The 24,747-nt window shown below is 49.4% G+C and overlaps 11 protein-coding genes across 11 annotated transcripts; 5 read left to right on the top strand and 6 right to left on the bottom strand.

Annotated features, from left to right (window-relative positions):
• Positions 1-37: 37 nt before the first annotated feature.
• N7457_005794 (uncharacterized protein) lies at positions 38-2,146 on the bottom strand (the record flags this gene model as incomplete). Its single annotated transcript, XM_057176838.1, has 3 exons — positions 38-1,503; positions 1,578-1,866; positions 1,934-2,146. 3 exons carry the CDS (start codon positions 2,144-2,146, stop codon positions 38-40), a joined length of 1,968 nt encoding a protein of 655 aa, XP_057031140.1.
• A 133-nt stretch (positions 2,147-2,279) lies between these two features.
• Positions 2,280-2,988, bottom strand: N7457_005793 (uncharacterized protein; the record flags this gene model as incomplete). The annotated part of the gene is made up of 2 exons (XM_057176837.1): positions 2,280-2,505; positions 2,570-2,988. The coding sequence occupies 2 exons, from the start codon at positions 2,986-2,988 to the stop codon at positions 2,280-2,282; spliced, it is 645 nt and encodes a 214-aa protein (XP_057031139.1).
• A 488-nt stretch (positions 2,989-3,476) lies between these two features.
• N7457_005792 (MIF4G domain-containing protein) lies at positions 3,477-6,176 on the bottom strand (the record flags this gene model as incomplete). The annotated part of the gene is made up of 2 exons (XM_057176836.1): positions 3,477-4,666; positions 4,724-6,176. 2 exons carry the CDS (start codon positions 6,174-6,176, stop codon positions 3,477-3,479), a joined length of 2,643 nt encoding a protein of 880 aa, XP_057031138.1.
• Positions 6,177-6,425: 249 nt separating this feature from the next.
• Positions 6,426-6,923, top strand: N7457_005791 (signal recognition particle 14 kDa protein; the record flags this gene model as incomplete). The annotated part of the gene is made up of 2 exons (XM_057176835.1): positions 6,426-6,452; positions 6,549-6,923. 2 exons carry the CDS (start codon positions 6,426-6,428, stop codon positions 6,921-6,923), a joined length of 402 nt encoding a protein of 133 aa, XP_057031137.1.
• A 679-nt stretch (positions 6,924-7,602) lies between these two features.
• On the bottom strand, positions 7,603-9,735 carry N7457_005790 (uncharacterized protein; the record flags this gene model as incomplete). The annotated part of the gene is made up of 1 exon (XM_057176834.1): positions 7,603-9,735. The coding sequence occupies one exon, from the start codon at positions 9,733-9,735 to the stop codon at positions 7,603-7,605; it is 2,133 nt and encodes a 710-aa protein (XP_057031136.1).
• Positions 9,736-10,067: 332 nt separating this feature from the next.
• usgS (transmembrane protein UsgS) lies at positions 10,068-11,569 on the top strand (the record flags this gene model as incomplete). The annotated part of the gene is made up of 5 exons (XM_057176833.1): positions 10,068-10,125; positions 10,389-10,495; positions 10,567-10,724; positions 10,779-11,163; positions 11,213-11,569. 5 exons carry the CDS (start codon positions 10,068-10,070, stop codon positions 11,567-11,569), a joined length of 1,065 nt encoding a protein of 354 aa, XP_057031135.1.
• Positions 11,570-14,016: 2,447 nt separating this feature from the next.
• Positions 14,017-14,841, top strand: N7457_005788 (uncharacterized protein; the record flags this gene model as incomplete). Its single annotated transcript, XM_057176832.1, has 1 exon — positions 14,017-14,841. The coding sequence occupies one exon, from the start codon at positions 14,017-14,019 to the stop codon at positions 14,839-14,841; it is 825 nt and encodes a 274-aa protein (XP_057031134.1).
• Positions 14,842-16,622: 1,781 nt separating this feature from the next.
• Positions 16,623-17,998, bottom strand: N7457_005787 (peptidylprolyl isomerase; the record flags this gene model as incomplete). Its single annotated transcript, XM_057176831.1, has 5 exons — positions 16,623-17,563; positions 17,627-17,713; positions 17,765-17,774; positions 17,840-17,904; positions 17,983-17,998. The coding sequence occupies 5 exons, from the start codon at positions 17,996-17,998 to the stop codon at positions 16,623-16,625; spliced, it is 1,119 nt and encodes a 372-aa protein (XP_057031133.1).
• A 279-nt stretch (positions 17,999-18,277) lies between these two features.
• On the bottom strand, positions 18,278-19,097 carry N7457_005786 (D-aminoacyl-tRNA deacylase; the record flags this gene model as incomplete). The annotated part of the gene is made up of 5 exons (XM_057176830.1): positions 18,278-18,409; positions 18,478-18,704; positions 18,768-18,810; positions 18,862-19,040; positions 19,091-19,097. The coding sequence occupies 5 exons, from the start codon at positions 19,095-19,097 to the stop codon at positions 18,278-18,280; spliced, it is 588 nt and encodes a 195-aa protein (XP_057031132.1).
• A 529-nt stretch (positions 19,098-19,626) lies between these two features.
• On the top strand, positions 19,627-21,567 carry N7457_005785 (CNOT2/3/5 family protein; the record flags this gene model as incomplete). The annotated part of the gene is made up of 3 exons (XM_057176829.1): positions 19,627-19,881; positions 19,961-21,441; positions 21,507-21,567. The coding sequence occupies 3 exons, from the start codon at positions 19,627-19,629 to the stop codon at positions 21,565-21,567; spliced, it is 1,797 nt and encodes a 598-aa protein (XP_057031131.1).
• Positions 21,568-23,464: 1,897 nt separating this feature from the next.
• On the top strand, positions 23,465-24,276 carry N7457_005784 (uncharacterized protein; the record flags this gene model as incomplete). Its single annotated transcript, XM_057176828.1, has 3 exons — positions 23,465-23,467; positions 23,529-23,974; positions 24,033-24,276. The coding sequence occupies 3 exons, from the start codon at positions 23,465-23,467 to the stop codon at positions 24,274-24,276; spliced, it is 693 nt and encodes a 230-aa protein (XP_057031130.1).
• Positions 24,277-24,747: the final 471 nt, after the last annotated feature.

Below are 24,747 nucleotides of genomic sequence, written 5' to 3'. Positions count from 1 at the left end.
TGAATGATAGTTTGCGCTATTCAGAGCGCGAACCATCTTACAGTTCTCGGATCTGGGAGCAGATCGATAAAGAGGCTACGTTGGGTATGTGGAACTCCTTTGCTTCAAGGAAAATTCCCAGCCTTCTTGCTTCCCTGACATGATGCTCATCGTACGAATCACGCCTCGAGAGGTACTTGATTACACAATCATACCAGTAGTCATCGAGGAATTCTTCAATCGAGAGGCCAAGCTCATCAAATTTGCTTTCCATCTCCTGTAGCAGTTCTTCAAAATCTTGAAGCAAGCAGTGCTCCTCATCCAAGATCCTGCTAATCTCTGCATCAGATCTCCCTGTTTGGATTGGATAAGCATCATATGCATTGATCTCGATACAGCAGGTATGCGTGAGACCCAACGCATCAAACGTGAGGGACCGTAGTACCACTCGCGCAAGATGTGGCCAGGAACTTTGCCAGGCAACGAGTGACAGGAACCAGGGTCGCAAGTGGTCCATGTGGCCTTCTAATTCGAATCGAGGTATCCACGAAAGAATGCCTCTGAGGGCCACCGAGAGCGTGGTACATCCACCCAAAGAACAGGCACAGTTGCAATGGTCATGTATAGTGGGTACGAAAAAGTATGCATCTTTCCATCCCGCAGCGAGTTTCTTCCACTCGTCGCTTGCGTTATAAGGTGATTCGTTTACGCCTCTCGGATACAAAAAGTGGCATCTGATGATTCTGTTTGTGAGCAAGTGGGCCACTTTGGCGTTCGATTGTGGCAACCTTCGTTCGATACTGGCACCCTTTGACATCAACCAGGCGACACGCCGGAAAAACTCAGGGATGTTATGCACGAAAGGCCACACCCTCATCAATGGCGTTCTCCCTTCCGAATTAGGCAAATCAACGTCATGAAAGCCAGCGTCGTACAGGCTATCCATCAGGCGGATAGCTGGCATATCCATATCCGCAAGCTTCTGGTAAATTGAATCTTGATTGCCCTCAATCAGAACGCATAGCGATTTCGGAATATCGATCCCAAGGCCAGCCAAAGCCTTGCAAAGGTTTGAGGCATACCCATCGAGCATGGAGCCGTCATCGAGAGGCGGTATCTCATCAGCAAGTAAGGAAGACTTGATAAGCATCCATAGTCTTATTCGCCTTTCCGCTAACTCGTGGACAAGCAGCGCTTGTCTAGTGCCATCATCGTTGCCCTTCGTGCTCCAGAACACATCATACCACCCAAAGCAGTAACCACCTTGGAGTAATAGGGCGGCTGAAGCATTGTATTGTTCTCCCTCTCCGGAAACAAACGCGTCAAAGTGAGCGGGTACATTGGCCCCTGACTGTAGAAGAACTTGGATACCCTTCGGCCACCCAAATGCAAATTCCAGCGCCGAGATGCGCCCGCTCTCGTCGACTATATCATCTGGCGAAGCATCTCCACTCGCCAGAGCCTTCCTGAGCTCGTCCTCAGACTCCCGAATGATTGCTTTGGTTATCCTTGGCATGTGGCACACTGTAAATTTCGGTCAGCCTCGATGAACGGGAAAAACAGGATATTTTAGGAAGGTGGAGAGGGAAGAAAAATACATTCTTCATCTTGGGAAAGAATCAACCGCAGATTTCGCTTCAATATTTCTGGATAGTGAGTCAAATGCCAGAGTTGAAGCGGCCCTCTCAACTCAATTAGTTCCAAAACCGACGGAAGATCATTCACGGCGAGTTCAATCAGTCCGAAAAGTGCAAGCAATCCGCCGAATAGCTCCCTATCATCTGTTTTCGGCTTCATGCCACATTCCAGCATGAACTTGATCAAGTTGGAAAAGGCTTGCGGTGGATTCAAATCGAGACACTGCGTGCTCATTACATGGAACATCATCTATTCTCTGTTAGACACATATATCCAAGTGGAGAGATTGTGAACATACATCCATTAGAGAACTAACCCTATCACGATACGGCGGCAATGAATAGAAAGTGTCGAAGGGAGACAATCGCCGTTCTAAGAAGGCAGTCTGTAATCTCGGAATGATCGACTCATCTAGTATACAGCCTATCATCAATTCGCTAGCCTCGTGATATCGCTCACTACTCTCGCTCCAAATGCTTTGGACATGCAAGCTTGGCGCAATAGAGAACCCTCCAGCTCCTCGAGTCATGGAGAAAGACATAGATATCGCGATATTCAAAAGGCGGCTGTGATAGGTATATGCTCTTGTCACTATCTCTGATTCGTCTTCAGTCCAGATATGTCGATTTGAGAATTGATTGCTAGAAAATATCAGTCAAAGCCTATTCGAGATTCTGGTATAGACCATACTCATCTCTCGATGATCTCTTCTGCATCAGCATTATCGGAACTTCTTCGCGCTGGCGATCACACACAACTTGCAGTAGACTCGGCGGCGGCATGCCTGTAGACGATATAGTATTCTTCAGTGTAGAATGCATACTCCGCATCTCTTCATAAATGGAGATTTGCATGACTCGCGCTGCTCTTGTATCTTGCCAATTATATCTGTCACAGTTTGCGTTAGTCCCAGCAACACACATACACAGACGCCCATACTCTCTACACTCACATCAGCAATGATGTTTGCAAAATCGTTTGAATCTGATCTAGCTGTACGTGTGCATCTTTCACAGCATCTTTGTAGAACGGATACAATCCCTTTCTGACCTGGGCGCGCACTTTGGCGGGAAAAGCCTCAAACGGCGCAGGTTTGAATCGGTCCACGATCTTCACAAGTTTTTCAATCGAAGTGCGCATGCTCAAAGCCTTTTGCTCGAGGTCGGCTGCAATTCGTGGGTTTGTCTGTTGTAGTTCCTCTATCGTTTCTCGTAGTGTCTTGAGCATCATGCACAGAACTTCGGCCTTGTTCCGTGCATTTTGCATATCGTCGTCGCAGTCCGCCCATGCCTGTTTGTAGGAGACGATCCCCTGACATACTTCTAAGGCGAACGAGAGAACGCCAATGGCGGTACAGGCGAGCTCGGCCATGCTTTGCGACACAGTTCTTTGCCAAATAATATGGCATCAAGAATGTGTGACTGGACCTTGGTGAAAATGGAGGTTATCATAATGAGGCAGTGCCTCGGGTTGTGCGGCGTGGCTCCAATCAGGATCTTGGTGCTTATGCTTGGCCGTGCAGCCAACCATTAGGCGTCTTTTCCCCGATGTTGTGGGTGGTGCGGCTGAGTTCTTCTCATTTGATTGCTGCATCTCAAATTCACCGTCAATCAGCGCGCCCGCATGTCTATAGCTCTGGAAGACTAAGATAAATGTCATAAATATGCACATAGTCAATATAGGCCGGAGGCGGTCCTGAGCACTCACCATATTTTGAATATGTGATCATTCGATTTGTCTACATTGATGGTTTCGCATTACGATAGTTTGGAGACTGAGGAATGAAGTGGAATAAATCATGAGAAACGTAACAACTTGGGTATATTCTATGTGCATTTGCATGGACTTGGTGCAACACCCTAGTCCGCAACAGCCTTAAGGGCATCAACAGCCACATTGCATCCCCACCGAACGAGTTTCAGTTCCTCGGGGGAGACAATGTCACTCTTCGCGACAACCTTTCGCACAAAGTAGATAAGGCCCTTGCCAATGTGTGGGGTTTCCTTGACACGTAGGAAGACCTGCATCAAAGCTTCTTCATTCCTGCCTTCCTCGTCGGTTGAAGCGCTCTTGGAACTCTTCTTCTTCTTCTTGGACTTCTGGGATTGCTGAATGATACTGATGATCAAGACTTCGACGAAGGTCTTGGTCTTGGGTTGCAGGTATGCGAAGTTGAGATTCTTCAAAATGCTCAGTGTCAAGCTACCGTCAGTAATGAGGGTGCTGAACATCTTGGCCAGGTTAACCACAGACTTCATGCTGACGCCGTTCTCCTCATCGTCGGGGTCAAAGTGATCATCTTCATCCTCGTCCATATCTCCGCGCTCACCCATCTTCTTGAAGACATTCCACAGCGCAAACATAAATGACATCTTGATACGACGTCCCAAATCACCACAAAGTCGGCGTGCGATAAGGGAGTAGTAAGGGTTGTGGCCCTGTTCTTCCATAGCACAATGCAGGAGCACACGGGGGATTTCGAATTCCTGAGCACGCTTGAGGCGAAGCTTCATGAGTCGGACATGCGCATCCTGGAAGTCATTGGCAGACATGATGGCAACAAAGATCGAGCGACGGACATCTGTGTTCATGCGGTGGGCTCTAGCGAGGACACCAAAGTCAGGCTCGCCGTCGCTTTCGTCGTCTTGGACTTGGGTCTGGCTTTCTTGAACGAGGGCCATTTCACGCTGTGCAGCTACAAGAGGATCTTCCTTCCAGCTTGCGCCAACCAGCCACCATTTGCCCTTCTTCGAAGAATTGTGGATATCGTCACGGGAGATGTTAATAGGTTCGGATGCACGGATAGTGCGAGAACTGTTCAAAGAACCCAAAATCTTGCGCATTTTGGTGATGTGTTCCGTGGTAATACCTGCGCCAATTGCAGCGGAGGCCTTTGCGCGGTTGTTCTTCAAATCTGTGATGAGGTCGATCATGAACTTGGTTCGAACAGACAGACTGTCTTCGCCGGCTTTGGCAACCGCGGGCTGAATGAGCAGTACAATGTCCTTGAGCGCAGATGGGTCATCCAGTCGGAGCTGAGGGCCAGAATCTGTATACAGGTTAGGGGACTGGTAATCGCATCTTGTCTTGGGGTATCACCACTTACTCCGAATAATCTTAAGCAAAAGTTCGGTGTTCGTCTCTGTAATCTCGTTCACATAAAGACGAACGTAATCGAACATTAACGAGGAACCGATAACATGGAAGTTGTAAAGTTGTGACAGAAGAGACACCAAGTTGGTAGCTTCTTTTCCTTGGAACTTTCCTCGCTCATCACCATCAGCATCCAATGTTTCGACAACGGTTTGAACAATCTCTGCGCCAAAGTCCATTCCCAGCAGCTTGTACAACGCCGCAATGAAACCTGCATGCAAAATGAGGAAGGTATCCTGCAGAGCCGCCCTCTCACAGATCAATCCCATCAGCAAATTGATCAAGGTGGATGTGACATGTTGACGAGGGTAATCGCGGTAGAGCTTTTCGAATTCAGCAACAATTGAAAGCATGTTAGCTTCGGACAATTTGTTCAGATGTCCCTGTGCTTGGCGCTTGAGTCGAGTCAAAGATTCGTTTTCCGGGTCAAGGCGCGCGCGCAGTGAAGGTGGGATGTATTTCTGAGCTGTGGGTTCAGGCTTTGTGACCGGGGCGATATAAGGATTTTCTTTCTGCTTGGGCTCTTTCCTCTCTTCCTCGTCGAAGCCATCGAAATCGCTTCCATCTGCTGCCTCGTCGTCATCGCTCCCGAAAACTTCCTCGTCCAGATCAAAATCCTCAGCGCTATCCATTTCACTATCGTCTTCTGCGGTTTGTTGAGCCTGCAAGTTCTTGGCCTTGAGTCGTTTGTTCCGTAGCCAATCGTCGGCTTCTCTTTTGCGCTTCTTGCTCTCGTCCTCTGAGCCATCACCGCCGATACCGCCAAGGTCTCCCAGCAAATCATCCAATCCGTCGTCCTCAGAGGCCTTCGGCAATTTACCTTTCTTGAGGCCAAGCTTCTTCTCCAATGCAGCGATCTCGGCATCGTCTTGCGCCAATTTGGACTTAACTGATCCTGAGATGTGCCTTGCAGACGGGATATCTTCCTCGGGTTCATCTTCGGACGCATCGTCGTCCGACTCCTCATCTTCATCTTCACTGTCATCCTCGTTGAGATCTATCTCTGATCCGGAGTCAAACTGAAGCTCGGATTCAGACTCGGATTCAGACTCTTGTTGAACAGGTGCTTTCTTCAGAATTGACTTGGGTTTCTTCGCAGTCTCCTTCGTAGATTTAGACTTTGTCGGCTGTGCGCTTGGTTCCTCGTCAAGGTCCATGTCGTCGCTGTCGACCTGAGCTGGTCGCTGAGTTTTCTGCTGAGGCCGCTGCTGTGGGCGCTCAAAAGTCTTCTTGTGTTGCGAGGCTGCATGTCGAGATTTCTTCTCCGTACGCTCATTTTGGCGGCGCTCTTTGCGCGAGGCAGGTCCGTTGAGACGACGCTTCTTTTCGCCGTAGCTATCGCGGATTCCGAGCTCGGATCGGAGATCCCGAGGCAGAGCAGTGGTCTTATGCCGAGGGCGAGGCATCTTGTTTCTGCGAAATATCTTGTCTGCTCTCAACAGTTCTGAATGCTGGTCCTCGACATCAGGTACCACCGGAGGCGGTAGACAACTTTTTTCACTTTTCTGCCGCCCCAAAGCAAAGGCGGAGAGGCACCCACAGCGGAGTTTCTCCCCCCACTGCGAGTTGTGCCCAGCTGTCAATTGCGTATTGATCATCTGCTCCAGCTTTCAGATCGCTCAATTACCGCGCGCCTTGCACAAGCATTCTTCAATATGGCGCCGCATTTGGGACATGATGAGGTAAATATTGATATTGGTGTTACCTGATCGCTACACCTCCGCGCATGCGACCACCTCCGAATCCCAAGCTATATCACTAACACCGGCGACCTCTAGTTCTTCAAATCTCTCGGCGAATTGCTCTCCAAAACCTCCCAACAGACTCATGGCTCGGTAAATCTCACTCAAAAACCTCTTATCGATGTGCCCGGTGCCACTACTACAAACTCCCAACCATCTATCCTCATCCGAGCCACCGATGGAAACACCAATGCGCCAAACCCCAAGTCCGCAAGCAAGAATGGCAAGATCACCAAGAACAAGTCAACAAAGGTTAAGCTGTCAACCATCGTCAACCCCGATGATCTCGAGGCGTTCTACGCTCGTTACGCTGAGGTCTGCAAGGCAGGAATGACCGGGTTGAAGAAGCGAGATCGCCGCGGCCGCAAGGCCAAGACCAAGGGCGGAGCTGCTAAGGTCGCAAAAGCATAGATTTGCTATTCGGTCCATTTACCAGACAGCATCATCGCCTCTGTGTACTTGGCTCATACCTGACACGCGATGTGTTTGATGGCTTTATTTTCTCATGCATTAGCTGGCGTTCAGTGGTGGTTCTGGCTTATTGTTCTCGATTCTTTCAACCCTCAAGTGTACATATTCCCCTGCTCTTGTGATTTATGGGCGCTTTGTTTGTTCATACAAGTCCCATCGGGCGGGGAAATAAATGAAGAGCTCTTAGCATTCCAAGCGGGCACTACTTTGTGTGGATTGCATCTCTTAAGTAATCTCCTAAGTCAAATCAAATAGCTCTACACTACGTAGGAATGCCGGATAGTCTGGTGGTACCTACGCTACAGAAAGAGCATGATTGGAGATAAAAATAGCGTATTTGCATCAATTAATTATTCGTTTGATATGACCCCGTGTTCCCTTCGATAATACATGCAACGCTAGAATACAGAAATCCAGTAGAATACAAACCGTGCCCTATGTCCACCGTAAGTCGTGAAATTAGGTGCGAAAGATCATAACAAGAAAACATTAGAACGGTCCGTATGGAGAAGGTGATACAAAGTGAAATGATTAAACCGGGCAAAAGATGGGAAAGGAAAAGATTCCACGTAAAGGAGAAAGATGTGGATGGAGATTGAAAAGTGGGCGCCTCTGCCAGCTAGTCCAAATCCCAAGGATTGGGCTTTTGGGTAGTTCGGGCATCGTCATGCTCCGAAGAAGTGAGGGGCTTCAGTGGAAAGCTGAAATCGTCCTCTGAGGCTGAAGACTTTTTGGAGTGCTGGGGTCGGGAGGTGGACTCGCTTGGTGTGGAGGTGATAGTCCGGTGGGGAGTTGGGTTGTCGACAATGCGGGCCGCAATGTGAAGAAGAATGACAAGTAGATAGGCTGGGGGAATCAATACCAGGGTGATAGCTTTGGAAATGAACGATGATGCATCATCACCGGATGGGAGGTACAACGCCGAAGAAGGAGGCATAGGGGAAAAGTCACGTTCTCTTGTGGCTTGGGCGCGACGCCGAAACTCAGCACTAATCGGGTCAAGATCCGGATTGGATAAAGTTGCCTTCGCGGGAGGCGGCAGGCGCCTCGAAGCGTCCGAGGAAACATCTAGAAAACGACTGGGTGGGTGCACTTTGCTTGAACGAGTCATAGAGGGCGAGGTATCCGAGAATGCATCCGGGAAGCGCCTGGGCAAGTTATTCTGGCCTGTATTATGCATTGATAGTTGATGATGCATCCCGGTTGCGTTTGCGACATTATCCCGTGCGAAGATATCGACTGTGGGAAGCTGTGTTGTCTTGCATGGACTCGCTAGCTTTGATTCGCACCCAGAAACTGCCTCCTTCGTATTCGAAAGATTGAACATCTCGGTTGGCTCGGGCAAATCAGGCCCCCCAACAGATGTAGGATGGGTGGAGACTGAATCTGGGGATTGAGGCTCAGCGGAGTGGGATGACTCGGCGCTAGACGCGAAGAAGCAATCGTGATCGATCCTTAGTGTGGAGACTTCCAGTTCAGTTACAATCGTAGGCTGGGATTGAAGCACAATTTCCTCCGAAGTTTCGGCCTCTGAGACTTGTTCGGTCTCGATTGAAATTGTAGACTCCGCTTCCACCGCGGCTTCGCTTAGAGATTGGGCTTGTAAAGTGGCTCCAGGCCCAGCTTCAGGCTCGGATTTGGATACAATTTGTATATCTGTTGGAATTTCAGCATCCGGTGCGAGTTCGGATCCAGGCTCAGCTTCGACTCCACTGTGGACAGGAAGCTCAAAATTGAGTTGTTCTGTAGGAGGCTGTGCTTCAGTATCAAGTTGAAGTACAGTATCAAAATTCGACCCGTCGTCTGGCTTGAGTTCACACGAAGAGTCGTAATCATCTTCAGTGGTTGTCGTAGCCTCGAATTTTGCAAGCAGGCTGGTGAAAGCTGGTGGGCCTTCGGACACTGATCGCCTAGGAGTGCCAATTGATGGGAACGGGATTGACAAATTGATGGTAGGTGCCTGCGTATCGTCGGGAATGGCCTCCAAGGCTGCGCTACTGGCTTTGTTTGAAGTAGAACAACTGTCATCGGTCAAGTTTCCATCGGTGTCATCTCCGGTGCTTGCTGAATCGATGCATTCCGATCTAGTTGAAACGGGAGATAGATTCTCAAGCGGAGGTTCTAAAATGGTCGGTATTCTGTGTCTCCGGTCTTTGGGTTGCCAGGCCTTTTTGCGCCGAGGTGCCATCGCATCATTAGGAAGCTCGACGCTAAAGGTCCGTTTGAAAGGACATGGCGTCACCTCGTACCGAAGTATTGTTGGAAACGCTATCTTCAAATCCTGCACTAGGCTTCGATCGTCGTCCGTCTCGTAAGGAATCTCAATGCGATAGTATGTAAGAGGACGAATGCGTAGTACAAACTTCGAGACCCCGTCAACGCACCAACACTGGGAGTTCTTCAGGATCGCATGGACGACATTTCCACATTTCAGAAACGCTGTTGACCCATGGACCTTCTCCAGCCTCAATGGCGCTGTTGCGACCGTTCGTTCAGTCGCAGAGCGCCAGGGGAGTGTTTCGATAGTGTCAACGGGGTAGTCGAAGTCGGAGGGCGCAGAACTGGAGGGAATAGGGGCGAGTGCTCGTGGAGCAAAATGAACGATCTTCGCGGATGGATGATAGAAAATTACATGTTCTGGGGTATTTGGGACACTCGAGCGGCGTTGCGCGAGTGGATTTAACTTGGTAGGAAGGGTCACGGAACGACGAAGGGACTGTATCTGACCCGGCTCACTTGGAGACTCGGGCATGGTTCATGAATGCGATCAATAAGGGGTAAAAAGGAGAGTAGTTTGAAGGATATTAAGATAGAGACATGTTTGTACAGGAGAATGCAAGAAGCCAGGGTATTCGATGCAAAGAGACGGGGCTTATCTGCACTATGTTACGCGGGGAGATGCACTGCAGCCTCAGGCCATACGGTCATGTGATCCCAATGCAGCTTGCAATGGTTAGGCATCCACAGTTAATTCTGGTTCCCCTTTAAAAGGGATATTGCTGCTAGTTTTCTAACTCTTTCGACACTTCTAGCGTTGCGAGCAGTAATACTCATTTGGATCTTTCCAAATTCTCGAAAGAGACGATGTCGAACTTTGAGCTGAATGCCGTGATCCGCGGCTTCCAGCTCACATTGGTAGGAAGTATGTCTATCTCCCTAAATGGTTTATTGCTTTTTATCAGCCATCCGAGTCTATCATTGGCTTAGAATGCCTAGCCAAATACCTGGCTATGCATACCAGCAAACAACATTGGGTTTGGGCACTTTCGAAGATAGCTCTCTCCCAAGACTTCGAGCAAGGAGCTACTTGTACTGAATGCAGCCAGCCCCTCCCTGTCACTTGCCTTGGAATGAACTTTTGAATGGTCCATGGGTTTCCTGACACTTGCTAACTGAGATTTGCAGCTGTTCGTGCATTATCCAACCCTGAACTATTCAAGTATGACCATTTCCGCCAAGCAGGTCTCGCGATAGCTGTGGGCATCATTATTCAATTGATCATCCAGATCCCAGTATGTTTCACACTATGTCACATTTATCGGGACTTCCCGTCTAACTTCAATCCAAGATCTTCAGTGTTAAGGTCTTCATCTACATCTTATCATGGGTGATCGACCTAGAGGAGGCAGTCTGGGACGACAAGCTTCTCAATGGCCTTGAGTTCATGTCCACGTCTGTACTTCAGGTACCTTTCCTGCTCATGACTTTGATGCGATATGTGACTCCCACGCTGGATGAAATGTACGGTTTCTTTTCATCGAACTGATTGGCAATCTTCACTGACCATTTCATCAGCTTCATGCAGTCAATTCAATGGGTGGACGCCACATACCTCCAGAAACATAAAGCGGAGGATCCTAACAAACTTCGCTCCCTATACTACCCCCATCTCATCCAATACACAACGAAAGCTGGCTCCCGGCCGATTCCAGAAGCATTGAAGTCATTCTTCAACCGCTATGTGAAGAAGATTGGCATGATGCTCGGCCTCTACCTTCTTTCCATGGTTGTAATCATCGGTCGATTTGTCATGCCGGCAGCAAGTTTCTACACGTTCCGAAGCCACGTTGGCTCTGGCCCCGCAGCCGTTATTTTCGGCGCGGGCTTGTTCCTGCCGAAGAACTGGATCGTGATGTTCCTTCACACCTACTTCTCTTCACGCAGTCTGATGCGTGAGCTTGTGAGTCAAGTTGCCTTTCCTCGGTCCGGATTATTCTAACAATGTCTAGCTCGAACCGTACTTCTGCCGAATCAAATTCACCGCCGAGCAAAAGCGTCGGTGGTTCCGAGACCGAGAGGGCGTCCTTTTCGGTTTTGCCTTCGCTTTCACCGTTCTGCTCCGCACTCCATTTATTGGCGTATTGATGTACGGAGTTGCTGAGGCATCCACAGCGTACCTTGTCACCAAGATTACCGACCCGCCTCCAGCTCCCGCCGACAGTGAAAACTTTGCAGAAAGCCAGGTCACCTGGAAGAACAAGCATGACTTCTTGCGCTTGTCCCTTGACAACCTTGACAAGCTTAACGTGCACACAGATGAGCGCGATGACGAGGTCCCTAGCTCTCCTGGGATCAAGTATCAGTGAACGCTATAAGCAAGGAAATGACGATGAATTCATCTCAACCCAACCGCTAAGGATCAAAAAGAATTGATTAACAGGGGGAGTGATACCAGATCTAGCGGAACACTTTGGGTATTTTTGGTCAGACATCTTTTACTTGAAACTTCAAGTAGTCCATCTTACAGCCATTCCAATCATAGACAATTTTCATCATGGCACCACCCAAGGCCTCCTAGTCAGGCTTTCTAGATGCTCTCCCGGCGGAGTGATCTGGCTAACTCGGAACATACCATCGCTCAAACGGTTTCCGGTTTCGCCATGTGGCGTTTGAACAGCGGCCACAGTGGGGGGGACACTCGAGGCAATTAACAATATCCACGCCTCGGAAACATGAAAGATTAACCACATTGCGAGTTTGTCTGTGAGATACACATGTCAGTCCACCTCGTACAAATAGCTTGCTTGAATATACATCCTGCGAGCATGCCACAAGTATCCATAGATATGCCAAGGTCTAACTCACAACTGTAGTCCGTAAGCATGAATTCAATCATCTTCGCTATCCCCAGGCCAGCGGCAAGTATACCAAGGCTCATCAAAACACACATGATGAGCTTGATCTTTCTCCGCATTTGTAATTTCCAAATCATCAATACCGGGTATATAGCGAGGAAAAGATCTGTGACAACACTCCATGCTAAAGCGTTGGACCGCATATATTAGCTGTACTGCGACTTGTTGAGATTGGAAGAAAGACATACCCCCGGCACCGACAAACCACCGATCGCCCAGCTTGAGCCCAGTGCGCACTGGCCTGTTGGTCTTGTAATCGTGAAATACCTTTATTAGAATCAAGGCGATATAAGAGGCCAGCTATACAGGTTCGAATAAGCAGTTGCTATAGTCATTGATTGTCAATTGTGGGAAATGACATACGTTTAGCCCTACAGCAACCAGCATAGCCCACTTCCCAATTCTTTTACCGGCGCGGTTTTGTACCTCGAGAATATACATCACCATCCCCATTTTAGCAGATGCGATGGCAAAGCACACGATGATGGTCGGGATGATGTTGACTTTTGATCGTATATAAAGATCAGGACGGGTAACCTCAAAGCTATAAAATATAGTGCCGGCGGCACCCAGGAACTGAAACGTATCAGAAAACCAATTCATCTAATTTAAATGTACTAACCAGGATGTCAGTGCCCATAGGAGAGGCCAGATGACTCTCGTTCTCTTTATAGAGAAAAAGGTGTATATACGTAAGATCATGAGGATAGTGGCTAGAAAGAATAACGAATTTCCGATAGCGATCAGTGCAGGGCCCCATACCTTCAGATACCCTGGAGCACCTGCCGTTATCTCTGCCTCGCTCATAATCATGATTGGCCACTTGAATATATGCTTGGTTATTATGATGGGAGGCGGAAATCCCGAGGGGTCTCTGTGCTAATAAATAGTTCCACAAGGGTGAAAATTTGTGGTTCCAATTCGGTGTCTAGACAGGTCGAAGATCCTGGGATACCATGAATAAGGAACCCATCATTAGTGGCTTTTGAGGTCAAAAGTAAAAGATGGAGCAGGGGACACAAGATAGTCGGGGCGTTTCCTCAACAGGGGTCAAGGGTATTGCTATCGACGTCCTACCACTATCGCCCAGTTTTAGGCTGTTAAATCATGTCTTGTGGTCTTAATTAGGCCACCAGCACTTCCATGGCTTTTCGTGATAAATTGACAGTATCCTTGCTCTGTGACAGCCGCGATGGCATAGACGAGACATTCCTCTACCCTTTCAAGGTCATCTATGTCGGAAGCGGATGGCACTTACCATATAGTCGATACTTCTGTTTTCAAAATGAGCCTCGATCAACCCAAAGTTCAATACCGTTGTCAATGATATGATCGATACGCCGAGAGGGAATCAATGCAGAATACGATAATGCAGTCGCTGTGCAGTGAAGGAAGAAGAGAAGAAGCGCCTCTACTCTGATCCTTTAGCTGCATAAGATGAGCACAGTTTGAGCTAAAACTCGATATATTTTTAGTTCTCACTAGATAACCGATCAATGCTGCATGGCTCATGATGACAATCAAAGATTCATCCCTTCTTCTGGATACTCTTGGCGTACACTGCATGTCCCCCGGGTTCGCCGACCGGGTGCTCCGTATTCCTGGGGCCATAGAGAAGACATTCACGAGAAACAGAATGGTGGGATCACAATGAATGCTTTGGATTGCCTTGGCAAAGATACGGTGGAGAAGAGGTGGGGCATGAGTCAAGGTGAATCACTTGGACCCCACGTCAGCCCTCTACAACATCCACCAGATGTAGCAAAGTCAAGCAACTTAGCCCCCGCACCCCACGATATATAAAGCCCTTCAATTACTTAGGTAGTCTTCATCAAGGTCTTTTCCTCTCCAAAGACACAATATCCAACTTATCTGAGCAACACTCCTCACCCATCACCATGTCTACCAAGTCTATCACCTTCTATGACATCGCCATGCGGCCCCCAGTAGAGAAAAGCTGCTGCTCACCCAACCCCTGGAAAGCCCGAATGGCACTCAACTTCAAGGGTATCCCATATTCCACCACATGGGTGCCTCTGCCTGACGTTGCCAAGGTTCGCAACAGTCTCAAAGTACCCGCCTGTCGCAAGTTTGCCGATGGAACCGACTTTTTCACTCTACCGATCATCGAAGATCCCAACACCAATTCATCGGTCGGAGATTCCTTTGATATCGCAGTCCATCTACAGCAGACGTATCCGGACTCTGGCGCGGGTGACCTTTTCCCTCCTCAGACCATCGATTATGTCTTCAAGCCAGAGAATCCGATCATGATACCACTGTCAGAAATCCCCGAGAGCCCATTCCCTGAATACGCCAAGTTCAATGTGAATGTCGACGCAGCCTTTACCTCGCATGTGCAACTTGGAGTGCAGAATCTCCCATTCGACCCCGCTACTGCCGAGATCAGTAAAGCGGAGTTCGCGCGGCGCGGGGGTGTGAAGAGCTGGGATGATTTTGCAATCTCAGGCGAGCCACGGGAGAAATTGAAGGAATCTTTCCGGAATACGCTGGGTGAATTGGGTAAGCTTTTCTTGAAGGACACGAGTGGACCCTTCATACTCGGTAGCAAGGCCAGCTATGCGGACTTGATTGTTGGTGGGTGGCTGCGGAACATGCGCGCCACGCTACCGGAGGGTGACTGGGAGGATGTGAGGAACTGGCATGATGGTCTTTTTGGGCGGATATATGATGCATTGGAGGTACATGCGGAGGTGAAATAGATTGGTTCAACCTCATCAAGGGGGTAAGAAAGATCCCCATCTCTCATAAAGAATTGTTTGCAATGTTATGACATTTATTTCGGTGGTTCTCAGATAGGACTACTAGAAACCATTATCATATCCCCTCCTATTGAAGCAAATGCATACACCCAGTACCCCGTGGCAAAAATGGATCCAGTGCTACCTCCACGGCGTGGTGGTCAATTGGACAATTGCTTTGAAAGCTCGGTGTAGATTTATCTACTTATACTTTTCTTTAGAATGATGATCGGGCCAGGCGGCAATACGAGCGGCTGATGCGCATAGTTTGAAACTAGGGTCTGGGTCAAGGCGCAGACTACCGGCAGTGGTTCAAGATCCTATAATATAAAATGTCTTACGGTGAAAGATATTTCCTCTCATCAAACCAACTATCCATGAAAAAGGACTTCTTGAATGCTACTCCTTCGCCTGTCATTCGAAGACACACTCCGAGTCACACGAGCCCAGATCCAATTCCAAACTCCAGTCTACCGAACTGCCGTACTCTACGGTCGATTTGGGGGATCTGGAGTCTCGCGAGTGTCTACCTGTACCTTATACACGAGTGCAACGCTGCTGAATGTGAAGAGTTCCGTCAATTGGTCCTCTAAGGCAATATCTGACGCGGAAAATACCGTAACGGAACATGACATGAAGACACCTTTAAAACCGCATCAGTCAGCCTGGAGTCTCTTGGTATTGGGAGAAACATGAAAATATTCCTGCTTGCAGTGCCTTGTGACTTTGGGACTATTAAGACGTGATTTTGCTGCAAGGTTAGCTGGATTTGGTGGAAGGGAGATGAGAAGGAGGGGGACGTTGGATAGAGTATATAGAGTATCAGTGTCTCAACAGAGAGGATGCCTGGTATATTTAAAGAGCACAACCAGTTGAGTTTTAACAATATGACGCTAGTCTCTTATACAACATTCGTCCACTCATTCTCCTTCACGTCCTGGAAATCCATCAGTCTCATGGAAGTGCGGCTGAAATACTGAATCGGTCTTCCAACCCTGCAATGCGGCCCTAGTGAAAGTCGTAAAGGCAAGACTCAAATCGTGAGCATAATCTGGTGCTAGTGGATATTAGCCGATGAGTTTATTGCATGAATGTTTGACAAGGAAGGGAAAAGCCCGAAAGTAGTTACATTTCAGCTGCTTGTGCTCCATGATTTTGTTGATATCGTTCCCTGCAGCAATGGGTGACGGCACAGGGCAAGGATCCAGCACCTTGACATTGGTGCATCCTCGACGGGCGAGATGAAGGGCGGTTGAGCACCCCCATACCCCAGGACCGACGATTAGTATGGAGGATATCGAGCACAATTCGGAGGCCATATTGGTTTTTAGATTTGTGAGCAGGAGTGAAAGAGCAGAGAACTTCAGTGATTAGAGAACAGCTATTTTGACTCTCGTTGTTGAGATGAACGCTGTATATCTTCACAGGCGCTTCAAAATAGCGCACGGCGCAGAATATGTAGTTTCAAATACGACTAGCTAGGTATATATCATTGACCGTGTTTAGAGACATTCCCGATAATTTGGGTGGATTTTTCATTTTGGAGGCTGAGATGCCGCACTACACGAGACCTACCACATAGAAGGGATTACAGCATGGATTTGACCCAAACACACAGAGAACGAGGCAGAATGCCTTAATGATGTTATATCATACATCATGGGTCATCGGTGAGCGAGGATACCACGTCGTGAATCGTGATGGAACAAAGGAAATATACGAACAAACCAAGTGCCAGATGTTCAAGAGAAGAACTTTCGAGCAGCGGCCTTATCCTTGGCCTCGCGGTCCTTAACAGTCTTCTTGACCTTGGCAATCTCGTTGATGATACCGGCATCGCCAGGAGCCAGCTTCTCGGCCTCCAGCAGATCCTTGAGTGCGGCATCCTCCTCCTTCAGACCCTCGTGGGCAACGGCACGGCGGTAGTAGACCTTGGCCTTGTCGGCGTCCTTGGCCTTGGCGGCATCGGCGACCTGGAGCGCATATGTGGCCCAGTTCTGAGCCTGGCGGAACTTCTGGAGCTTGTTGCCGAGCAAGGAAGAGTTGGAGTGCAGGGTGAATCGGAGGGCCTTCATCTGCTCGCCCAGCTCCTTGGGGTCATTCTCATCGGGTTCGGGGAACTCGTTCAAGTAGCGCAGACCCTTCTGGTACTTCTCAAGACCGAGTTCGAGATCGCCCTTCTTGAAAGCAGTGTTACCGAAGCCCTTCAGATCGGAAGCGATCTTGAAGCACAGAGGCGCGGTGAGCTCCTCACCCTGGTGGTCCTCGGTGAAGTCCTCGTATGGATCGCCAGTGGCATCCTGCTGGCGGGTAGCAGCGTTCTTGTAGTCCTCTCCGGAGAGCTCACCGCAGTCCACAATGGTGACGTTCTTCATGGGCTTGTCGGACTGGGTCTTCAGGTTCTCGATCTTGCGAACCACGCTCTTGCCGTTGATCACCTCGCCGAAAACGACGTGCTTGCCATCGAGGTGAGGAGTAGGGACAGTGGTGACGAAGAACTGACTGCCGTTGGTACCGGGACCGGAGTTGGCCATGGAGAGCAGGAAGGGACGGTCATGCTTGAGATCAAAGTTCTCGTCGGGGAACTTTTCGCCGTAGATGGACTCGCCGCCAGTGCCGTTGAACGCAGTGAAATCACCACCCTGGATCATGAATTGCTTAATCACACGGTGGAAAATTGAGCCTGTATCGGAACGCGGCGGTTAGTGGGCGCCAACGTGATGGGGGCGGGGTAATGCAGACATACCCTTGTAGGTCAATTCCTTGCCCTGGCTGCCAATGCCCTTCTCGCCGGTACAGAGAGCACGGAAGTTATCAGCGGTCTTGGGGACAACTGTTGCTGTTGTTAGTCACGTCCCAAATCGTCGAGAAAATCATGCCGTACCATCGTTGAACTGTATGACGCCTCTAATGTTAGCTGTAAACCAAACGCGACATGAGGATGCGGGCCGTCACTTACCAGCTCGAATGCAACACGGTTAGGCTTGCTGTCACCGATTTGAATGTCAAAGAAGACACGGGAGCCTACAAGCTGGTCAGTCACTCGACCACATCAATCTTTGCGTTCCGCGGGCAGATCGGTGGACCCCGCACTAGACTTACGCTGAGCTGTCGCCATGGCTGTGGAGTGGGAAGTGAGAAAAAGAAATGCAAAAAGTGGGGAAGAATACGAGAGAGGTTCAAAAGTGATCTTGGGAAAAGGTGGAGGAGAATGAAGTGAGGCGCATTGTGGGGGAGTGCGGCGTCTGTGGTTCAGGAAGCTTCCATTGCGGCACCCCGACTTCGTTGGGACAGGTACTATGCAGCAACGAAGTATGCAACAAATTGTATTGAGGGTATCTGCTAACTTCTATGGATATATAAAGCTTTATTCTATATCTATTCCTCTTTGCGGTTTTCATTGGAGCAATTCAGGAGGGATTTGAAATTCAAATGATCCCTTGATGTCTTGTACGTCGGACTCTTTGTCTCCATCTTTCTGCTCCTTGGGCTCTTTCTTGGGCAGATTGGTGTTGATCTCAATGGTAACCTAGAATGAAATCAGTCAGTAAAAATTCAATAGCGGCGAGAAAAAGGAGCCAGAAAGGCAAAATGTACCGCCGCGTCTGCGCTGCAGTATTCTACACCCACCGGCCCGTCGTTTTTCAGTTCAACCTCCATCATTGCTTGGAAGACACCATTCTTGACTCGGTCAGGGGTATAGACTTCACCCATCTTTTGGTAAAAGAAGTCATAGATCTTGCGTGCGGTGTCCGGGCTAGCTGCGTCATGAAAGTCGGGTTTATTGCCTTTCTTCATTTTCGCATAAAGGGTGAATTGGGAAACTATACCAGATAACCATTAGCATTGTTCGTAGAGAAGGACATAGCAGACGAGGGGGAGCATACCACAGAGTACTTCTCCCTCAATATCCCTGACACTTTTTTTCCACTATGATGATGTTAATAGCCGCCGTGGCACATATGGACCAATTTGCCTTACTTGTGTTCCATTGTCATCAGGCCAGAATTTAGCCTTCAACACTTTGTTCACTAAATTTTCTGCGTCTTTCTCGGTATCTTCCTTGCCAATGCCGGCAAATACAAGGAGTCCCTTCCCAATAGAGGAGACCAACTCCGAATCAACAGTCACGGATGCCGATTTGACTCTTTGAATAACGACTAAGCGATATTAGCGATTTCGATGCATTGTAGAGGTTATCGGTCGCAACCTTTCATGTTTGCGATGTATCAAGCTTCTATACAAAAATTAGCATGGGGAATAGCTCGGTGGAACTGGGGAACATACCCGCCGTTGACGATGTGGACAAGATAAGATCGTTGATAGTGCTGGCACAAAGCGTTGCCTTGAACAAGTAGGAGGTCTTTTGATTCGCGTTATCAGCGCGACACGGGTTGTTAGCACAAAAGTAAAATAAACACCGACTGAGAGCGACTCAAATGCGACAGTGACTGGTTTCCAAGACCACGATCTCCTCTCGCGCCGCCCTCATGTTCGCCTCCGCCCGTGACCGCCTACCTATTAGAGCAACCACGAAGCTTTCCACTCAAACGCGGAGAGCATTCCATGGGCTTCCGAGTCTCTGTCCCTCGTTGAATCAAACAAGCACATTCGCAATCCCTCCGATTTCAACCCGCTCGACTGTGCACTTTTGATCCTCCCGGTCGATAGCGCATTACCTCCCCATTCCGACCACATTAATATCAACGCCAGTGGACGGCACAGTCCACAACCAACGGGCTCACAATGGCAGCCCGAAAAACGCAACAAGAAATTGATAAGACCTTTAAAAAGGTCGCTGAAGGGATCCAAACTTTTGAAGGCATTTACGAGAAAATACGCCAGGCCACAAATCCCACGCAGCGGGACAAGCTCGAAGACCACCTCAAGCGCGAAATCAAGAAGCTCCAAAGGTTCCGTGATCAGATCAAATCTTGGGCCGCTGGAAATGAAGTCAAGGATAAAGCTCCCCTGATGGAACAACGGAAAGCTATTGAAGTGGTATGTTTGGTTTTCGACCTTGGATCCCTTCCAAGATCCATGGTTTCTTCAATGGGCAGTAGGCTAATAGCCTCAATAGTGCATGGAACAATTCAAGGCCGTTGAGAAGGAGATGAAGACGAAAGCGTATTCGAAGGAAGGCCTATCGGCAGCGTCGCGACTTGACCCAAAGGAGAAGGAGAGAGTGGAGTGTTCTGAGTTCCTCGCCAGTATGGTGGACGAGCTTCAGCTGAAGATCGAAGCCTTGGAGGCGGAGGAAGAGACACTTCATGCGCAGATGAAGAAGGGCAAGAAGGACACGAAGAAGGCGGATCGAATGGCGGACATCTCCCACGTCACGGAACGACATAAATGGCACGTAAACAAGCTGGAGTTCCTCAATCGTTCGTTACAAAACGGCAACCTGGATGTGGGCGCGGTACAAGATCTCAAGGAAAGCATCAAATACTACGTCGAGGAAGGGGGCAACCTTGACTACTCTGGCGAGGACGAAACTCTCTACGATGATCTGAATATTGGCGAGGAGGTCGAGGCACAATTTGGTATGGGCGGCGAAGGTGATCGGGTATCATCACAAGACGCTCAATCGATTCAAGATGAAGAGCTCGAACCCAAGCCAAAAGCGAAGCCTGAAGCGCCGACACCTCGAAGACCATCGACGCAGATGAAATCGCCGCTTCCCGTTCTCGCTACCCTCCACACTACTGCTTCATCCAGTGCCACTCCTGGCATGAAGCCTGCCCCCCTCCCCACCCGTCCCGCCGGTGACCTCAAGTATGCCTCCGCCGCTGCAGCTGCTGCCGCAAGCGACAAAAGTGGTGTTGGCATTCTTCCTCTTCCCCCTCCACCCGGGTACAGCCCGGCCCTCTCCGTGGCATTCCCTATGTCGAAATCATCTACTGCTTCGCCCAGTGTGGCGTCCGCAGTGCCCGTTGCCAAGTCAATAGTATCACCCGCTGCGGCGCCCAGTCCGGAAGAGCTTGTTGGGGCCGGGCGGCCGAAGATCCCTGCCAGTGCAAGTGTTCCAGCCCCAACCCCCGCGCCGGCTAAAGCGGAAGCATCCACGAATGGCAATGTAGAAGCACCAGGAACTGAGACTGAAGAGTCCGTATATCACCTGCCTCCAGGTCTTCAGGACCTGCTTCAATCCTTTGAAGTGACGAAGGCGCGTGCATCGGCGAACCCCTCACCGTCTGTTCAGCGCCTTCTCGCCACTTCATTGACAACCTGTCCGGAGGCTGGCGACGCTGAAAAACCACGCCACTACAAGCCGCAGAACCCTTACAGTACTGCGCTCTACTATCCCCAGGAACCTCTTGCGATATTCGATGATCCCCGGTTATATGACACTGGACGAATCGACACCGATACCCTCTTCTACCTTTTCTACTACCGTCAAGGGACGTATCAGCAATATCTTGCCGCCAAAGCGCTGCGTAATCAAAGCTGGCGTTTCCACAAGCAATACCAAACCTGGTTCCAGCGTCATGAGGAGCCGAAGAATATCACCGAGGAGTTCGAACAAGGCACTTATCGCTTCTTCGACTACGAAAGCACATGGTTAGTCCAGCATTAACAAACAGATTCGCACGTTCCCGAACTCGCCACTGACAATATCTTCCCAGGATGAATCGACGCAAGGCTGATTTCAAGTTTGTGTACAAGTACCTCGAGGACGAGTTATAACTTGTTCGTTTTTTTTTTACCAATGAGCAACCCCCACGGGTATCCATGTGCAGATGATTGATCTTTGAATCCTGTATTTGATCGCAATTTGTGACCCGACGCTATGACTCGATAGAATAGGAGGCTGAAAGACCATTGAAATCTGTGGGATCTCGGATTCATATTTTACTGTTTTTTTCCGCATGAATGAGTGCAATGAAATGGGTGATCATGGGAGTTTTGTGTTATTTGCAAGGTTATTAATTGTTCCTACAATGAATCCCTCCGACCATGGTGTACTTCGCGAGCAGCCTGCATAAGTACATCCATGTACTGCGTAGTATGTACAGAGTACGGAGTACATAAATAATACATAACATCCTCCTTGGCATAAGTTAGCGGCTCATTCTAGGATGGCGCCAGTCTGCCTTGGAGATAGGGAGATACTCGGGCCTAGGCCTTGCGAGAGTAAATCCAGTGCCCGACGTATATCCATCAGGTACGGACAAGTCTGTACGGAGTACCTCGTACATAGCACCCTGGGTGCTGGGTCCGGGGTTGTCGATCTGTACTTTGCGGACACGTAATTGCAGATCGACCGTTAACCTGAATGGGGAATGATGCAAGAGCAATTCAAGCACAATGCACGAGAAAAAGAAGAAAGGATCCAATAAATAAACAAAAAACATGCGGCTGCAGGCGATCTGATTCCGAATCCCATTTCATCCAGCAGGGATCGGAAGCAACTGAAACCATTCCCCGCGGAGGTACTCGAACAGAACGAAAAAGGGAAAAGCAAATTAAATCCATCCTCCTACATGGCATGTGACGAATCGCAGCTGTGAGCCCTGGTCGTTTTGGTCGACGTGCGACGTCAGAGAAGCGCTAGAAGCCATTCCGGAGTCCAACTGGCTTTCCTTTCAGCTTGGCGCTACGGACAAAAGTGCGGGATTTGTTTTTTTTTTCTTTTTTGTATCCTGTTAGCGCTCACAGATACGTTTGCTCGGGGGCTGTGCGCAAACGACATCATCGATCTGGGACCCCGGAAAAAGGGAAATTGTGGGATGTTGCTTGGCGAGATGACGGAGCCCGTTCGGGCCCGTGAGGCTGGACTGCGGATCATGTTCAAGGTAATATAACTCGGCACGTTTGTGCCGACTGAGAGATTCTCACACGGTTGATGCGGAGATTCCGCATTCAAATGGTGCCGGGGGAGACACTGCAGAACACTACGGAGTACTCCGTACTCCGTACATCAACTCGAGGTGCGTTTCCTCTCTGATATACCAGGATCCGGTGCAGCACATGAAACCACACTGTGCCACTTTTACGCACCAAAAGAGACAAATCCAAAAAAACGGGGGGCCATGTCAGACACGAGCGCTTGGCAAGACGCTAGAATGACGCTAGAAGACATTCAGAACAGCGAATGGCCAATGAGACGAGGATCGTCGTGAGGGGGAAAACACACTGGGCACCGACGTCTGACCGCTGCTTATCGCATTGGCTCACTCTACATCTCCTCCAATCATCGTCAACGAGAGCAGGGCTATACAACACACACGCTAGAAGGGCCGTGGAATGTTCCCCGTCCGCATGGATGGTGGTTTTTTTCCTGCGAGGAGGCGGAGAACCCGAGGGATTCCATCGAGTGGTGTTCTAGTTGATTTCTAGAACCCGTTTAGTGCTCTTTCACTGCCCATCTCACAGCCATTCACAGCCATTCACAGTCCACTTCATGCACTGTCCCGTGTCCACCAATGTCCTCCTTGGGGGCCCCGGTCATGCTCCATGATGCTCGAGGTTCACGTTGGGCACATAAAAGGGCCCTGGTCCCTCGAGAACGCCAGAGGATTTTATCTATGAATTCCCAAGTTTTGGAACTACCTCGAAATCCCAATAATTCATTTCTTTCACAATGGTAGGTGGCTTGAGCTTGCATGGGCGCATTTCTAGACTAACCCTCTCTCTCTTTCTATAAGACCGCAATCCCAATTCCACTAAACCAACGCTCCCTCTCATCCACCTCCGTCGACATGCAGTCCCCCTTCAGTTACTCCGACTCTTACTCCTCCTACTCCTCCTCACCAGGTAGCATGGATTTCTTTTTCTACGGCAGCCAGCCAGTCTACGACTCCCTCTGCGACCTCGACGCAATCAGCCCACTCCCCATGCAAGAGGTCGCTCAAGAGGTATACGGCATCACCAGCTCCCCATACACCTACCAAGAACCACAAGAATACCCCACACGCCAGGACTACCCCGTCTTCGACCGATCCACTATGCCCCATGGCGCACCCAGCAGCTGCGGCAGCAGTTACAGCAGCTACAGCAGCAACTTCAACTTCCCAGCTGAAGGGATGAACTTGCCAAACTACCCCACGGGCGAATACGAGTCCGGCCCCGACTCACCAGCACCTACCTCCAAGTAAGATCACCTCCACCTCACAGTCGGAATAAACCCCCCTAACACATGTTCCCCACAGGCCCGCCAAGCCTTTCGGATGCGACAACTGCGGAAAGTCCTTCACCCGCTTCGCGGACCTCAAGCGCCACCAATCCAGCGTCCATTACCCCGTTTTCCGCAACTGCCCAGTCGAGAGCTGCTCGCGCAAGGGCAGCAATGGCTTCCCACGACAAGACCACCTTGTCGAGCACCTGCGCTCATACCACCACCTCGACCTGCCGAAGCGCAATGCCTGCAAGCGCTCTGCGAAGCAGATCTCATGATTGTGTTTTTGAGCTTTTGCGTTGTTTCATTCCCACACTTTACGATATTATGATCCTTGTTCTGATAACTCTTCTACCCCTTTTTTTGTTTTCTTTTTCTTTTCTTCTCGCCGATAGATCGCGATGTCATGGAACGATCATGTATAGAAGATGCGCATTTTGCTTCTTCCATTGTTTCGGTTTTGCAAGCTCTTTTTCTTCTGTGTGTTCTAGAACCTAGATCAGAGATAATGAGCTTAGATGAGTTGGTGGTACGCGGTGGAATGTGTTCAATGAATGGCAACGATTATGAGATTTTGACTGTTTACTTTTGGATGATCTTCCCGGTTTCTAGAATTGGCTTCTTCGCCTCGGATTTCATGTTTCCATGCCCCTTTTCCTCTAATCGTCGAGTTTCTAAACACTAGCTGGGCTTTTGTATTGCGTACCGACTACACGCCACGAAGTACATGTGTGTAAACACAGGGTATA

Source organism: Penicillium paradoxum (assembly GCF_028828445.1).
Source record: "Penicillium paradoxum strain IBT 22861 chromosome Unknown utg000005l_segment0_segment0, whole genome shotgun sequence".
Classification (NCBI taxonomy): domain Eukaryota; kingdom Fungi; phylum Ascomycota; class Eurotiomycetes; order Eurotiales; family Aspergillaceae; genus Penicillium; species Penicillium paradoxum.
The sequence above is the reverse complement of the archived record's forward strand: the minus strand, read 5'-3'. Positions and strand labels throughout refer to the sequence as shown.